This window comes from Macrobrachium rosenbergii, chromosome 4, assembly GCF_040412425.1.
Source record: "Macrobrachium rosenbergii isolate ZJJX-2024 chromosome 4, ASM4041242v1, whole genome shotgun sequence".
NCBI classification, from domain to species: Eukaryota; Metazoa; Arthropoda; class Malacostraca; order Decapoda; family Palaemonidae; genus Macrobrachium; species Macrobrachium rosenbergii.
Genome location: NC_089744.1, coordinates 39,341,067 through 39,359,291, shown reverse-complemented (window position 1 = coordinate 39,359,291; position 18,225 = coordinate 39,341,067). Strand labels below are relative to the sequence as shown.

General features: G+C 41.2%; 1 protein-coding gene across 4 annotated transcripts in view; it reads left to right on the top strand.

Annotated features, from left to right (window-relative positions):
* Positions 1–18,225, top strand: part of LOC136832815 (ubiquitin carboxyl-terminal hydrolase 24-like) — a 374,979-nt gene that overhangs the window by 271,367 nt on the left and 85,387 nt on the right. For all 4 annotated transcript variants that reach the window (XM_067094450.1, XM_067094436.1, XM_067094461.1 and 1 more), the window contains exon 38: positions 2,493–2,758. In XM_067094450.1, coding sequence (XP_066950551.1) covers positions 2,493–2,758 — 266 coding nt within the window. The remainder of the gene's footprint in view (positions 1–2,492; positions 2,759–18,225) is intronic.

The window sequence follows — 18,225 nt, the reverse complement described above, 5'->3', positions numbered from 1 at the left end:
TTTCCCCAGTGGCGGATCCAATGTCCTGCGGGACGGATGCAATGCTGCATTCTTGGGACAATCTCCAAGTATATGCATTCCCTCCGTTCGGCATGATACAGCAGGTCCTAACAAAACTAAGGAACAGCAGGAATACACAGATGACACTGATAGTGCCATTCTGGCCACAAAGACCCTGGTTCCCAGAAATGCTAGAAATGTTGTCCAAACCTCCGATTATCCTTCCACAAAGGAAGGATTTACTCAGACAACCACACTTCCTTCGCTTCCACAAGAACCTGTCCGTGCTGAAGCTAGCTGCATGGAGACTATCCAGCGAGCAGCGCGAAATTCTGGTCTCTCTAGGGCAGTGGCTCAACAGCTTTCCTTTTGCCTAAGGAAATCAACCAGAAAATTGTACCAAGTAAGATGGGCCATATATCGCAGATGGTGTAGATCACAAGGACACAGAATTTCCTGCCCTACGATACCTAAGGTAGCAGACTTCTTATTATTCCTTAGGAAATCTAAAAACCTATCTTATTCAATAATTGCAGGATATAGGTCAATGCTCGCAAGTACTTTCAGGTTCCACCTACCGGAATTATCGAGTAGTAGAATCTTACACGACCTGCTTAGGTCTTTCAAGATCGAGAAACCTGCGGTACCGCTGCGGGTTCCTTCATGGGATTTAGCGGCAGTTTTGAAAGTATTAAGTTCTTAAGTGTTCGAACCTCTAGAAAAATTAATATTGAGGGAATTAACTAAAAATGTATTATTCTTGGTATCGCTGGCAACGGCGAAAAGGATTGGGAAAATTCAGGCTGTGTCAAGGAAAATATCGTACGCAGACAAGGATATTTTTCTCTCGTATCTTCCTGAATTCAGAGCAGAGTCGAAATCGGAAGGTAACCCGCTGCCAAGAGCGTTCAAAGTTACCTCACTCGAGGATTTCATTGCAGGAGAAGAGTCAGAAATGCTCCTCTGTCCTGTGCGTGCGCTAAAACACTATTTATCGCGCACCAGTAAGTTACAACCGCACCCTCGAACTCTCTGTCTCCCCGAGAAACCCATCTCAGCCGTTATCTAAGAATGCGGTTAGTTTCTTCCTTAGAGAAGTTATCTCGCAAGCTGACAATAGCAATCCCTTCCGATCGCCAGGTCATAATTCCTGACCCAGAGCACATAGTATCAGGAGTATGGCAACATCAGGCAGCTTTCCTCAAGAACTTCTCAGTTTCGGCAATTATGGAGGCAGCAACGTGGAAGTCAGCGTCAGTTTTCACTTCTTTCTATTTAAGAGACGTTCAATTCACGTCAGAAGAGGGTTTTTCACTTGGTCCGTTTGTGGCAGCAAACGTGATTTTAAAATAATTGGCTTATATATTAGCCTAGGACTATTAGGTAGGATATAGTAATGAAAAAAAAAATTCCTTTATATCAGTTGTCAAGAAATTGTTAGGGTTCGTAGTTGTCAAAGGTTGATTTTTGTCATTGGGCACTAAGTCAGGTAAGGAGCAACCATGGAGCAACTTACACCTAGAGGACACACACTCCGCACCGGCAATCTTCAAGGAGCATCGTGAAGGAAGAACCCTTGGAACTTCCCCTCCATACATGAGAGGCTACATTAGCCACATGGGAGGTATCAGTTCCACCTCCATACATGAGAGGTATGATATACCACATGGGAGGTTAGATTGATAGGGACAAGACTCAGACTTACGAGACTGACAATGAGGTACTCTCCCCTTCAACCATCTCACCAGATGATCAGGCCAGGGTGAGTTATCGGACAAAACATAAGTAGGTGTAACTGAGTTACCTGCTTTTCCATGAAAGTAGGTCGGGCTGATATTGACTGATCCCACCACCATGTAAATGTTGTTAATCGGGCTAATTCAGGTGTTCAGGGAGTGTATTGCAATATGAAGTTTTCATAATAAAACTAATATTGTAATACTTACCTGAACACCTGAATGACTCCCACCCACCTCCCCTCTTCAATGATAGTGATTAATTAGCGATTGAAAAGGAGGGGGAGTTCCTGCCGACCAGTGCAGATAGCAGGGTTGCCATCGGTGGGCAGGTAACTTAGTATACAATGTTTACCTGCAGCGTTGGTAACGCTGGCAGTTAAAATTTTTTAACAATGTAGTTAAATGAGTGGGGTTATGTTCGGGCTGGTCAGGTGACCAGGGCTAATTCAGGTGTTCAGGTAAGTATTACAATATTAGTTTTATTATGAAAACTTCATTTTCATACCTTGAGTGTTGGATGCTATGTATTTGACCTTCACAGTACTGTATATCAAGTGGCTGTCAGCTGATCAGTGTGAATGATGTTTTTACTGAACCTAGTCCTATTGTGCTTCACAAGGTAGTCTTTAGGACATTTTTGTTTCTAACTGCCATTAGCATGATGCTTGTTAGTTGTGAAAGTAAGGAGTTTTGTTTGAAGTGTTAACAATTTGTGTTACAGTTATCATTGCTATATTATGCCTTTTCTTCCAGGAAAAGAATGAAAATAAAAAGGATGGCACCATGAGTGTTCAGGCCGTTTACCTTGGTTTAAACTTCCTACTCAATACATATCTGCGAACAAAGGATAAAGAGGAAAGCACTGTTCTTCAGTGGGGACAACTCCTTTTATCACTTTTACAACATTCTCGAGAAGTTTGCAGTTGGGTTGTAAATTATTTCATGAGTGAGGATGGGGCAGCTCATTTAAGTCCTCTCCTGTTGGAATGTCCAGATAAATTAGTACGATGCCATTTCAGGTAAGGAACTTCATAATTGTTGAAAACTGTTAAACTGCGTTACAGTAATAGTCCTTTTCTTTTCAAGTATGGTGAGACTTAGCAAATATCAAAGTAACAAATTATTACAATATTTGAGACATATGCAAAGGATAAGTTGGTCTGACAGCTGAGATCAGTAAAGTCACTCTGAGAAATTTTGTGACAAACAACATGAACAACAAAAGTACAGTAGACCAACTTATCCTTTGCATATGTCTCAACTTTTGACAGCAAGGACATTGGGCTGGAAGATGGGAAAATTTGATTTAAGTAATGTGTTCATAAAAAAAATTATTTTGTTATTAAGAAATGACATTTGTCTCTTAGCAAACAAATTACTTTTATTGCCTGAATCTTACTTTGAGTTAAGAGGAATCAAGTTGACGATGCATCAGGCTGCTAATTGAGATATGTGTAAGGCTTGTTTGGTGTTTGAGCTGATGTAGCCATCAGAACTCATTATTCATAAAGCCAAGTAGCTGTGGTAGTGAGAAAGAACACTTGAGTATCAATAGTGATGAAGATTGTAATTTGCCCCAGGGATGCATGAAGGCATCTACCTTACAGGCTGGAAAATCCAGCAGGACTGAACAGTAAATTAAAAGCTTGTTGCTGAGGTTTGTCACTAACAAATCTACGATTTGGGTGCCTGACAGTCACCACAGTACCTTGCTGATGCCTGGATGTATCTGATAGTCTTTCATGTTTAAGAATGTGGTTGTGATTCTTTCATGCTATGATTTTTGCCATGATTTTTTATATTGTAGTCACTTGTTTCATCCTCAAGGAGTTACCTTCCTTGGGTCTGTCAGAGCTCCATGGTGACCAAACTAATATCAAAGAATCCTCTTTTAGTCGGTCTCTTTGCCAGGTATTGTGTCATAATGATAAACACTATAACATGTGATAGGAGTATGTAAAGGACTCAAGATAAGAGGGCTCTTTCCCTTATCACACAGCGAAGCTGTACACAAGTTATTTCCTTCATCAAACCTGCTAGAAGAGGAAGAGGAAGTGATTATTGCACATGTGAAGTCCACCATATTGTCTACAAATAGATTGGCAAAAGACCAAGGAAGCCATTACCTTTCTTTGGTTGATTGACAACGGATTTGATTCTCGTCAGGGCTCCAAAATTCAGTAATTATGGAAACATCAAAAGAAGCAAGTTAAGTGCTTAGTTTTAAGTCCCAGTGAAAGTTTTAGTTTTAAACTTTTGTAATTGGTAGATAATTTTGTGTGAAAGCAGAAAAACTGGCTTCTCTTGTTAACACAGCTGACACTAAGTCATTAATCGCAGATTGTTAGTTGAGAAAAGTGCGAATTGTTTTAAAAATTTGTCATTTCTATTAGATGTTTTAACTAAAGGAAATGTTCCACAGTTTATCATTAATATAGGAAATCTTTTCAGATTATATGACATCTACAATAATCTAGGCAGTAGCCTAGCCTAGATCAAATTAAGTGAAAATAACTTAGACTATAGCCTTAAGTGGGAACTAAATAACCAGGTAGTAGCCTAAATTAAATTAAGTAAGAACCTTTAAGGGCAAGAAAAAATGGTAGCCTAGCTATAAGGCTACATATTAGTGAGCTTTTTATGCTTTATATAGCTTATACGCTTAAGCGTGATCTAAATAATTGGGACTAGGCAGTACCATATATTAGGTTAAGTAAGAACCCTTTATGAAACATCACATTATGGACTAAGCATTTGCTTAAGCCAAGTAGCCAAGGACCAGGTGAAACAATAATTTGGGTTAGATGAAATGGTGGATATATAGTATAGATATAAGGCTACATACTGTATTTACCCTTAAACGCCTACTGGACGTATCATACGTCGACTAAAATTGTCTGTTGGGTGCCAAGTGGACGTACCGTCGTCGACTACAAAAATTTCAACCTTCGGTCAACTTTGACTCAACCGAAATGGTTGAAAAAATGCAATTGTAAGCTAAAACTCTTACATTCTAGTAATATTCAATCATGTACCTTCATTTTGCAACAAATTGGAAGTCTCTAGCACAATATTTCGATTTATGGTGAATTTTTGAAAAAACTTTTTCTTACGCCAGCGCTGTAACTCGCTTGAAAATTTCAGAAATTCTTTCGTCATTTTGTCGTAATATTTGCACTGTTCTATATTAGCCGTTACATAAAGTTTTATATATGAAAATGTGCGCAATTTCATGTACAATACAACAAAAAATAACTCATGGTTGTAGCTTTTATCAGTTTTGAAATATTTTCATATAAATCACGATAAATGCCAAAATTTCAACCTTCGGTCAACTTTGACTCAACCGAAATGGTCAAAAAACACAATTGTAAGCTAAAACTCTTACATTCTAGTAATATTTAATCATTTACCTTCATTTTGCAACAAATTGGAAGTCTCTAGCACAATATTTTGATTTATGGTGAATTTCTGAAAAAAACTTTTTCCTTGCGTCCACGCCAGAAATCCTTTCGTCACGTCGTAATGTTTGCACTGTTTTATATTAATCGTTACATAAAGTTTTATATATGGAAATGTGCGCAATTTCATGTAGAATACAACAGAAAATAACTCGTGGTTGTAGCTTTTATCAGTTTTGAAATATTTTCATATAAATCACGATAACTGCCAAAATTTCAAGCTTCGGTCAAATTTAACTCGACGTAAATGGTAAAAAAATGCAATTATTAGCTAAAACTCTTACATTCTAGTAATATTCAATCATGTACCTTCATTTTGCAACAAACTGGAAGTCTCTAGCACAATATTTCGATTTATGGTGAATTTCTGAACAAAAAATTTTTTCCTTACGTCTGCGCTCGGTAACTCGGCCGAACATCTCAGAAATTCTTTCGTCATGTTGTCGTAATGTTTACATCGTTTTACATTAGTCGTTACATAAACTTTTATATATGAAAATGTGCACAATTTCATGTAGAATACAACAGAAGATAGCTCATGGTTGTAGCTTTTATCAGTTTTGAAATATTTTCACATAAATCACGATAACTGCCAAAATTTCAACCTTCGGTCAACTTTAACTCGACCGAAATGGTAAAAAAATGCAATTGTAAGCTAAAACTCTTACATTCTAGTAATATTCAATCGTTTAACTTCATTTTGCAATAAATTGGAAGTCTCTAGCACAATATTTCGATTTATGGTGAATTTTTGAAAAAACATTTTCCTTCGTCTCTGCAGCGGTAACTCTGCGAACATCTCTGAAATTCTTTCATCTCGTTGTCATAATATTTGCACCGTTTTATATTAGTCGTTACATAAAGTTTTATATATGAAAATGTGTGCAATTTCATGTACAATACAACAGAAAATAACTCATGGTTGTAGCTTTTATCAGTTTTGAAATATTTTCATATAAATCACGATAAATAGAAAAAATTTGACTTTCGGTCAACTTTGACTCGACTGAAATGGTTGAAAACTGCAATTGTAAGCTAAAACACTTACAGTCTAGTAATATTCAATCAATTAGCTTCATTTTTCAACAAACTGGAAGTCTCTAGCACAATATTTCGATTTATGGTGAATTTTTGAAAAAAACATTTTTTTATGTCCGCGCGTTATGAATTCATGCATCATTTTGTGATAATATTTTCTCTGTGTTGCTTTGATCGTTTTACAATTTGTTATATACCAAAATCATCACAATTTAGTGTACAATACAACTAAAAAAATTAACTCATTAGCTTTAACCGTTGTGCTTACAGCGTGATTTGTATACAATTATATAAGAGTTTTTTTTTTCGCTGTCATATATTCCAATATTTATATATGATAATGATATTTTTTTCATTTCTGATGGTTGCATACTACACTTCAGGCAATGACAAAAAAAGGAGCCAAAAATGAACTCTTAATCTTAAAAACTAAGCATGCTGTGATTTTTGAAAAAACTTTTTCCGCTTCAGCGCTAACTCACCAACGCCGCCGGCATACGGGAGACATTTTTGTAAATAAAGGCTCGGCGTTGAAGGGTTAAGGTAATTTTATCACATGTAACCCATACCCTTATGAATCAAATAACCTGGATTAGGCAATAGCCTAGATTAGAGTTAAGAACCCTTTAAGCCTGGGATTAGATAAAAACAATAATCTAGGCTGCACAAAATGGTAGCCTAGCATAAGGTTACATATTAGTGAGTTTCTGTTTTACATAGCCTATATATTTAAGAGTGATCTGAATAATCTGAATTAGGCAATATTCTATATTAGGTTAAGTCAGAACGTTTTAAGAAATATCCTATTATTGGCCTAAGTGGTAGTTTAGATCAAATAGCCTAGGATTAGATATGAACAGTAATCTAGGTTAGATAAAATGGTAACCTAGTTTTATGGCTCGGTAGCCTATTTGTAAGGCTACACATTAGTGGGGTTCTTATGTAGACTGTATCCTTGAAGGTGATATAAACCTAGACCAGGCAGTAGCCTAACTAGATTAAGTAGGAATCCCTTTAGGGAATATCTTATTATTAGCTTAAAACAATAGTTTAGATTAAATAAAGCAGTGTCTGAATACAGGCAGTCCCTGGTTATCGCCTGGGTTCTGTTTCGACGGAGTGACAATAAGCGAAAGTCACCAATAACCGAAAATCAGCGATTTTTTTATTTTCAGCACTTATTAGCGCTGATAACTGGAGATCGGCGCCTCTGTTAGGCATGTATCAGCACCGATAAGCGGAAATTGGCACCAAAAATCAACGATTTTCATCGCTAGACAAGGCCTGTAAAGCCTTATCACCAATAACCGAGCTTGCTGATAACTGGGGACTGCCTGTATCAGATAAAAGAGTAGTCTCGGCCAGATAAAAAAGTCAACTAGATTATAAGATGGTACTTTCCTGTATACCTTAAGGTATATCCTTAAGTGTGATTTAAATAACCGTAGACTAGGCAGTGCCCTAGAATAGGTTAAGAGAACCCTTTAAGAAATTCACTAATCTTAGCCTAAAGGTAGATTATGCTAAAAGCATTAACCTAAACCAAATAAAACTAACCCAGGTTAAATAAACAAGTTAGTTTTATAGCAGTTAGCCTGAATGGCATGACATTAAAAAATTAAATTTCAAATAGCCCTTGCAAAAGTACTACAGTGTATAGTAATACAGGCAGTCCCTGCTTACTGGTGGCATCGGTTAACGGCAATCTGGTTTTACAGCACTTGTCTAGTCACGCTGTTAACTGGATTTTCGGTGCCAGTCTCTGGTTAGTGGTGCCGACCTCTGGTTAACGGCACCATTAAGCGGGTTATTAGTGCTATTATCGCCGATTTTCGGTTAGCAGTAATTTTTGGTTAGCGGCACTTAGCCGGGAATGGAATCCCCACCATTAACCGGGGACTGCTGTACAGCTATATTACTGGTGTCAAAAATTAACCTAAATAGTAGTGTGTTTAAGCTGACATAGATATTCAACACATATTACAGTTTGGTAATAAAATATATTATAGCTACACACTTGTAATCAAGTTGGTCTGTAATATTGAATATGCTATGTATATAAGGATTACAAACAATTAATACTAAGTAGTTTCTAATAAAATCTTGTTTTATACCACTACAGGGCCGCCATTATGCAGGACCCTCGGTCAAGTGTTCTGCAGTAAATTGCTTGGTTTGCTTTTTACCAGTGGGTACGACCCATACCACCTGCCATGAGCATAGTCCTTGCAAAAAACAAGAAAAATTTGGTTGGTCACCAGACATGTGCAAAATTTGTAGCATGCTCCTGGCAGCAAGTTTTAAGGACAAAACAGCTCGATTTAAGCAGTCTCGATAGGTCCTAGGGTTCAGCAGGAGTGAGGAAGGGGGAGATTAAATCTTTCCGGCAGAAATCTGGCAGCAGATATTTAACCCTTTTTCAGAACAAGCTCTGTGTTTGGGCCAAAATCCAGAAACATCAGTCCCCAGTACCTCCCAGGTTAACCCCACTGAGGAAGAGGAGGCATCTTTACTTGGGGGGTGACATCCCTATTAATGGACATGAAGTGGACATTGCCACTGAAACGTCCTTGCTGAGCCCGAAAGGATCAGGGGCAGGAAATCTATTCCCCATGCAGCTGTCAGTTGCTGAAGAGGATCTTTCCCCCAAAAGGGATACTAGGATCCACCTAACCCCCACTGAAATTACTATATTCTCGGAGGGGTACAGAAATTCACCCAGGGCTTCTGCCCCTTGGTTAACAGGAAGTTATAGTTCAGTTGTTGAAGCTCAGTCAGATTGCGAATGAAGAATTAGAGGATGATAGAAATTCATTTCTTGTCATAATGTGGTTTGGATTCCACAATAAGCTGTAGGTCCCGTTACTAAGTAACCAGTTGGTTCTTAGCCACGTACAATAAATCTAATCCTTCGGGCCAGCCCTAGGAGAGCTGTTAATCAGCTCAGTGGTCTGGTTAAACTAAGATATACTTTACTTTTAACTCAGTCAGATTGCGCAAGCTCCCCCAAAAGGGATACACAATTTCCGACATTTGATTGGTCCCATAAGGAAATTATGAGTAACATCAAAGATGTCCTTGTCACAGAACGGCAATACATAAGGGACATGATACATAATTCCACAAAGGAAACTAAGTCAGTCCTGTACACCCCAGAGTGTAAGAATGCTTCATCCAGTAACGAAAAAGTGAGAGTGGATACAAATTCTACCCAAACAGGGTCTCATGTTAGAATTTTGACTGGAAACAACAAAATGGCCAGCTCAGACAACAAAACTTCAGATCTAAAGATAATAGGGGCACCAATATTCACCCCTGATGATATTGGAAAGTATCTAATTAATGAGAGAAAAACCGTGATCGAAGTTGTATGTATGGAATTTAGAGACAGGGCAGTATTCCCTAACACAGAATGGCACCTGGTACCACTTTCGGCAGACATTGAGAAACCACTAAAAGAAATGGTTCTCCTACCTGTGTCTATAGCAATAAAAGCTATAGAAGACACCCTTTACCAGGTCAATGGAAAATGGACTTCTACTGCTATTTTGGATAAGACCCAAATTGCCTGCCAAGTATCCCTGGCCTTCTGTCCCTTCACTTTTAAAATAATTAATCATGTGAAGGCAGATTTTCAGAATTTTGTAGTGACTAGAAAACGAGAGATAATGGCAGAATTAAAGCCATTTGCCATGGTCATCCCAATCTCGAATAATTTCACCAAGGAATGGGCAACACTTCAACTCCCTTATGAAAGGAAAGAGCTCCTTCTAGATGCAGCTGCTCAACAGTTTGTGACCCCTATGAGAAGAATCTCAGAGGGGACAGCCACCGGCAGAATTTCATGCTGGGATCCGCCTCCTTAGTATTATAACCTCTTAACACCTTGCTGGAAGTGGCCACCAAAAGGCTCCCAGAAGATTCCAGAACAATTATTGCTGTTGTGGCCAAAAATCTTATGAGAACCCTACGGGAAGCACTCTGTGACTTTCTAGATTGGTGCATAAAAGCACGAACGGAAACATTGGAGGGCTCCAACAAGTCACTCCCCAATGTGACTTCATTATTACAGTCTGACCCCTTCTGTAAGGACCTGTTTGAGGAGTCTGTTTTGATTCAATTTAACAAGCAAGCCCACCAACAGAATTGTACAGTGCATACTCTCCTTGGAAAAGGGGAATTCAGGAAACAAAAAACCTGAAACTTCCCTTTACCCAACCCAAAAAGGGCTCGCTATGACCAAAAATTGTATAAGCCTTCAGTCACCCTCAAAGTAGTCCTCTAAAACAGGTAGGTTGTCAGAAGGGACAACTCCCTACAAAGGGGCAACAACGACTACAGCAAGGACATCTTTTTCACAGGGTCTAAAGACACTCCTACAGGGGAAAAGGAAAAGCAAGGCCTGGAATACCTATCAATGGCAAAGGCAGAGGAAGAGGTGGATACCAATAGGAATTGTATGGTCGGGGGCGGCTTCGATAACACCACAAGCAATACAAGTCTTTTCCTTGGGGACACAGCATTATTTTTAATGGGTTTGGGGTGGAAATGGTCTTATCCACCCACCCTCCTTTAAAGGGGTTCCTCTGAAAACCAGATCCTTCTTTGGAAGATTACATGCAGAAGGCCCTATTAAAGGGAGCCATAGAGAAACGTGCGTATATTTGCCACCAAACACGCCTCTTCAGTGTCCCCAAAAAGGATTCTGCCAAACGAAGAGTGATACTCGACCTATCAAAATTGAACAATCACATTGTTTGCCAAAAGTTTTGGATGACTACCATTGCCCAAGTATTTCAATCATTTCACAAGGGACCTGGACAGCTTTTATAGATCTGAAAGACGCATACTGGCACGTCCATATTGCTGTTTCCTTCTCCCCTTCCTAGGGTTCCGGATAGGAAAGGATACATATAGGTTCAAAGTCATGCCCTTTGGGCTAAACATTGCCTCAAGAATTTTTATAAAATTAGCAGCGGTAGTTCAAGAACTCAGACAAGAAGGAATACAACTAATAGCCTGTCTAGACAGTTGTTTAATCTGGGGGTCCACAAGAAAAGAATGTTTGAGAAACCTAAGAGCAGTGATCAACAGACTCTAGTCACAAGGTTTTCTAATAAAATGGAAACAATCCTGCCTCATGCTCAGCAGACATTTTCATTGACTGGGACTGTGTTGGGATACTCTTCTCAGCCTGTTGTCTCTCTCCATTGATACTCAAAACAGAACAAGGAAAGACCTCAAAATATTCCTTGCACAGCCCAGAGTTTCCAGACAGCAATTAGGATGTATGATGGGCCTGCTGCATTTTGCATCGGTAGTAGATCCAATACTCAGATTGCAACTAAAAAATGTGAACAAATTCTGGCTGTCACTTGCAAGAAAAAAGATGAGAGATTGACCTCATCAAAAGAATCACAAAAAGTTGGGGAGATACTTTGGCCTTGGACCCAGAAGGAGTCTCTGGCGAAACAGGTCACCCTGACGACTTCTCCATCTGTATGAGTGACAGTACATACAGATGCTTCGTTGACAGGTTGGGGAGGACATTGGGAGGATCGTCAGGTGGCAGGGAGGTGGTCAGCTACTCTCAGGAATTGTCATATCAATTTCTTGGAGCTGATGGCTGTCTTTTTGTGTCTCAGAAAACTCAAACCTCCAAAAGAGACACATTTTGTTGGTTCTAGACAACATGACTGCAATGTCCTACATCAAAAGGTTGGGATCATGTTCACCTCCTCTCAGTAAGGTAATGCTAGCCATCTTTCGGATGGGGCAAGCAAGGAAGTGGCACTTGTCCGCAATTCACCTCACAGGGTCTCTCAATGTAATAGCAGGCTCTCTATCAAGGAAAATGATAGCCTCAACAGCGTGGATGTTGGACAACCACACTTTTCAAACAATAGCCAACATGCTTCCACAACTGGAAGTGGACCTGTATGCCACATAAGAGAATCACAAACTTCCAGTGAATGTGTCTCCAAATTTGGGCAATCACGCAACAGCAAGAGATGCCTTCCTACAAGACTGGAACAAATGGAAGTCAATATACATTTTTATTTAAGTACTTACCAAGGAATTACATAGCTAACAATTTCTAGTAACTGGCAGCTAAAATTTGAAAATTGTGGTTGGTAGCAAATGTTTTGTTTTGGTGTAAGTAACTAGCCCCGCCTACTTTAGGGGAAGGAGGGGAACAATATGGCAGAGAGCTTCAATTTATTTCTGCCAGCTCCCGACGTAGGTTGTGAGCAGCAGCTTAAATTTTTGGAATTCTAAACTTTACTGGTTGTTATCCTGAAGTTATCAGTGAAGTATTTTGGATTCTTTTGGTAGCCTTTTGGCATTTACTTAGTCAGGTTGTTATTGAAGACAGTTTTTCAGAATTTGGACTTGTTTTTTCACTTTTTGAGACTTAGTTAGTCAACTTGTTACTGACAATGTCGGACGCAAGTACGTCTATCACTCAATATTGCAGCAAAGGCTGCAATATGAGGTGGACTTCTGCCAAATATGACTCGCTTACTGTGTGTATGGGTTGCAGGGGTCAAGTTTGCTCATTAGATCTGACTTGTGCTGAATGTGTTGACTGGGAAACTTAGACAATGGAAAGTATTGACTTCTCACCTTTCCAAATTGGAAAGACATAGGAGGAGGAAACTGACTGTTAATAGTGACAAGTCATTAGCTAGCCAGGAATCTTTGAGGTCTTCTTCTGATGCTCCTGTTATTTCTGTTAAGTCCCCAATTCCCAGTCCTTCAGCTATACCACCTGCTCCTGTACCCAGCTCCCATACTTCCGAACCCAGTGCCATTGCCAACCTAGAAGCAAAGTTTGATTGTAAGTTTGAGTTGTTGGTGAACTCTATGGCCCAATTAGGCGATTCAGTTTGTGCACATATGGACTGTGAGAAAAGTGCTCATAGCGAAGTGTTAGTGGAGAAGCTGGCTGTCCATCCTGCCAATTCTCCTAGGCGAAGGTACCTGACATACTCTTCTGCACATGGGAGAAGTCATACTGGAGGCCCAAGGGCTGTTGGTGGGGTCTGCCCATGGGCAGTCAGCCCCTCAGTCGCACCTGTAGTTGAATTCCAGGTGACGGCAGACACCCGTTGGAAAGGTGTCTTTAAGGATGCACACTGTCCTGTCTTTCCTCCAGTTCAGAGGTTTCTAGTACTGAATACAGACGCCGATGGTGTTTTGTTGACGAATCCAGACCACTGGAAAGGTCTGCAGTGGATGTGTCTAGCACCCCTCAGGTTCTTCATAAGAAGGTCAAGGAGTCTGGACCATCGTGCAGCTTTTGGGACAGCCCAGAGTGTTTTTCACCAGAAAGTTCTCCTCTGAAGTGTCAAGTTTTGGATCCCGATCAGACTCCCTTAGTTTCTAAGCGCAAGCGCCCATCGGCACCCGATCTTCCTCCAGCTTCCGAGCACACATTAGTGCCCGAGTGCTCTTCAGTGCCTTTACATTCATCCAGACGTTTAGTAGCTTCCCAAAGTGTAGCAGTGTTAGAATGTCATTTGACGCTTAAGTGTTCAGTAGCACCCGGACATTCACTAGCGTCCGGGTGGCCAGTTGCTCCCGAGTGCCCAGCAGCGCCTGAGCATCCATTGGCTAGAACTTCCAGCCTGTTCTTCTCATTGTTTGGTGACAGCTTCATCTGTTGTAGCATCAGCTGTTGTGGATCTAGCTCTAGCTCCCATCCAGCAATGCCTGGATGACATCTTGGGTTTTCTGAAGCACCCTCCTGCTGTAGATTTGTCCTTGTCTTCAGTGTTGTCTGCTGAAGAGGAGGTTCAGGATCCAGAGGAGGATACTCCCCCTGCTGCGTATGTGGCTCTCCTATGCTTCCTTCTTCAAAGTTTTCCTAAAATCTTCTCGCCAGTGGCCCCAGCCTCTCCGGCTTCCACCTTCCAGATGAGCAGCCTACCTACAGAGTCATCCCAGCTGCCTAAAATGGTGCATTTTACTTCAGCTAGTAAGGCTATGAGCGAGGTTGAGCACTGGTTAGCAGACAAGAGAGCAAGGAAAGGCCGCATTCTGTTATCCCCCTATGTGTTTGTTGTGAAGAAGATACTCATATTATGCTACTGGAGAAACTCCTTCCCTGGGTGCGGCTGCCTCCTCCCAAGGCGACTTGTTGGGTCTTAATGAGTCCTCTTGCAGGTCGGCATTTACAGCAGCCAAGGTGATGTTTTCATCCTCCGAAGTCGACCACTTACTTTAGAATCTTTTCAAAAGTATTCAAAGTAATCAGTTTCCTGGATTGGGCAGTAGGTGCCCTTGCTAAGAAAATCCAGGACTATCGTTCAGTTCCTGTGGACCTCACTTCGGATCTTCTTGCCGTTCTTTCTTGCATAGATAGAGGGATAAAAGATGGTTCCCGAGAGTTAGCCTCCACCTTTTCAATGGGCATATTGAAGAAAAGAGAGCTTTGGTGCTCTTTTACCTCAAAGGGGGTTACTTCAGCACAGAAATTGGCCCTTCTATTCTCTCCCCTTGTATGTGACTTTCTTTTTCCACAGTCAGTAGTTAATGGGACTGCATCAAAAGAAGTGTACACAGGACCTTTTATCACAGTCCTCTAAATGTTCTAGGGAGATTCCCTCTTTCAGCGCCAGATCATCCTCGCCTTTGTAGCGTCATCACTTTTGAGGAGGCAGGCAAAGGTTTCAGTCAAGACCAAGAACGAACGGCTGTTTCTTTTCCCAGTCTATCAAGAAATCTTCAACCAAACCTTCCTCTAAGAAGTGAAGTCAGTGTACCCCTTGCGGCAGTAGGTGCCAGGCTCCTTCGTTTTTGGGAGGAGTGGAGCGAGAGAGGAGCAGAGCAGTGGGTTGTAGAGGTACTCAAGAAAGGCTACTCTATTCCGTTCAAAGAAGATCCACCCTTAGCCAGGAAGCCCACTGCATCGACTGCATACTTGATAGGCTCAAAAAGGTTTTCTGCCCTATCAAAGGAAGTTTCATCCCCTATTCAAAAAAGGGCAATAGAAGTAGTCACAGATGTAAAATCAGAGGGGTTTTACGATCTCTTTGTAGTTCTGAAGTTTTCAGGAGCATGGAGACCAGTGTTAGGGGTCAGCGCTCTGAATGTCTTCATACAAAAGACAAAATTCAGAATGGAGACAAATCACTCAATTCTTGCATCAATTCGTCAAGGGGACTGGATGGTTTCCGTAAACATGCAAGATGTGTACTTCCATGTCCCCATACATCCAGACTCAAGGAAGTACTTCAGATTCGTTTTTCGGGACCAGATCTTCAGTTTTGGGCCCTATGCTTTTACTTTAAACAGCCCCTCAGGTTTTTACCTGCAACCTTGCTCCTGTAGTAGGTTGCTTCCATCTCATGGGCATCAACATTGCTCTCTATTTAGACGACTGGCTTCTTCGTGCCCCAACGAAGGAACGTTGCACTGACATTCAAAAAGACCCTTCTTATAGTGCAGGAGTTGGGACTTTTGATCAATCTTCAGAAGTATCAAGTGGTTCTATCTCAACAGATAGTATATTTGGGAATGGCTGTGAATTCTCTTCTTTTTCAGGCTTTTCCATCCCCCAGGAGAGTGGAGTCCTGTTTACAAACAATAGACAAATTTCTCTCCCTGCAGACTTGTTTGGCCAACAAGTGGATGCATCTCCTCGGGACTTTGGCCTCTATCGAGCAGTTTGTCTCCCTGGGGAGACTCCTGATGAGAGTCCTCCAGTTTTTTCTCAGAGCCAGCTGGGATAGAAAAACACATCCAGATCGTTTGTTTTTCAAGTAACCCAGGACTTCAAGAAGCACCTGCTTTGGTGGAGGTCCGAAGACAGGTTGCTAGAAGGGAAGTCCCTTTTTCCTCAGAACCCCGACCTTAGCTTATATGCAGATGCATCTGCTTTAGGTTGGGGAGCTCTCCTGGGGGACAAGGCAGTCTCTGGGATGTGGTCACAGGAACAGAAAAGCTGGCACATACTGTAAATGTGAGAGAACTGAAAGCAGTCAGTCGGGGATTTGCAAGCCTTTGCCTTGGAAGTCCAAGGCAAAATTGTAGCAGTACACTCGGACAATGCAACTGCCCTGTCTTATATCAGCAAACAGGGGGAACTCATTCTTTCTCCTTTGCGAGGTGACGAGGGACCTTCTTCTCTAGGCGAACCAGAGCCAGACAAGAAAAATAACCAGATTTGTACAAGGCAGACTGAATGTCCTAGTGGGCCAACTAAGTCGTGGCAACCAAGTGATACCCACAGAATGGACTTTGGATCCATTGGTCTGCCTAGACCTTTGGAAACTGTGGGAAGACCGACTCTAGACCTATTCGCGACCTCCAAAAACCACTGTCTTCCTCTTTATTGTTCTCCAGTACTGGATCCGTCAGCATGGGTAACAGATTTCATACTTCTAGACTGGTCAGACAAGGACCTTTATGCCTTTGCTCCTTTTGGGATGATAAGCGAGGTAATAAACAAGTTCCTATCTCACAGGAATGCCCCGTTTTGGCCGCTGAGCGAATGGTTCCCAGACCTAATAAGTCTCCTGGTAGACTTTCCAAGACTGCTCCCTCAAAAGCACTAGCTTCTCAGACAACCCCATCTCAGGCGATTCCATCAAGGGTTATCTACGCTAGCTCTGACAGGTTACAAACTGTCAAAAAGCTCCTCAGAACTAAAGGCTTTTCAAGAGCAGCTTCAGAAGCTATTTCAAGATGCAGGCAGCTTTCAACGTCTTCCAACACAAGTGGGCTATTTTCCACACTTGGTGCAAAAGAAATCACATCTCTTCTTCAAAAACATCTGTGACAGATTGCTAATTTTTTTCTATTTCTGAGGACTTCGAGGGGCTTATCCTCTTCCACCATTAAAGGCTACAGAGCTATGCTGAGCTCGGTTTTCGGGCATAGAGGCCTGGCATCTGTCCTCGAATCAGGACTTATCTGATCTCATTAGATCTTTTGACACTAGTAAACTAAAAGGTATAGCACAAGTGTCATGGAACTTGGACGTAGTCCTTAAATGGCTTTCCAGTCCACCTTTCGAACCTCTTGGCTCTGCTTCGTTAAAGGATTTGACCAAAAAGAGCCTCTTTCTAGTAGCCTTAGCTACAGCCAAAAGAGTTAGCGAGATTCAGGCTCTTGATAAAAAAAACTGGTTTCTCCAATGGAGATGCAATATGTTCCTAAACACTTGGTTTTCTTGCAAAGAACGGTAAAAAGGCAAAACCTTAGCCCCATTCAGGTACTAGGTTCAGAAGACAAAGAGAAGTCCCTTTGTCCAGTGAGAGCACTCAGATTCCACCTTCATAAGACTGACAAAGTAAGAGGTCCTTCCAGTAACTTATGGTGTTCCGCCCTTCTCAACCTCTTTAGCTCAAGAATGCCCTCTCTTCCTAGGAGAACTCATTTGAAAGTAGAAGAGTTTTAATACTTATTTTGAAAGTGAACTCACGAGATCAGGGCTGTCAACATCATTAGCATTTAAGTATAACCTTTCTCTGCCTTCCATTCTCCAATCTAAATATTGGAAATGTAAGTCAGTTTTTACGTTGCACTATTTACGTGATGTTGAAAAAGTACCTTGAGTTCTTTATCAGTGGCTGGCATGGTGTTGGGGGAGGAAGTATAGGAAGCATTCCTTCCATCCTTACTCTTCGCCTTGAAAATTGGTGTTGAGTCTTAGAAGAGTCTGAGGGTACTCTTTACTTGGATGCCCACCAGGTTTTTTAATGGTTGGGTGGTGGTGTTTTAATTTTGTGCTGTATATAACGTTGTTATCTGGTTATTTTGTACTGGTACTGCACCCAGGGCATGGGAAGCTTTTTTGCTTTGCTAACGTCCAGAAAAGTCCTTCACCGCAAGGTCCCCACTTATGTAGCAGGTGACAGTTGGCTCAACCGCCACCCCTCTACGGAAGATGAGCACCAACCAGAAGCAGTATCTTCCTGCAGCAGCTCTCTTACCAGATAAGGAAACAACAAGAATTGTATCAATGCTAGCTGTCTTTT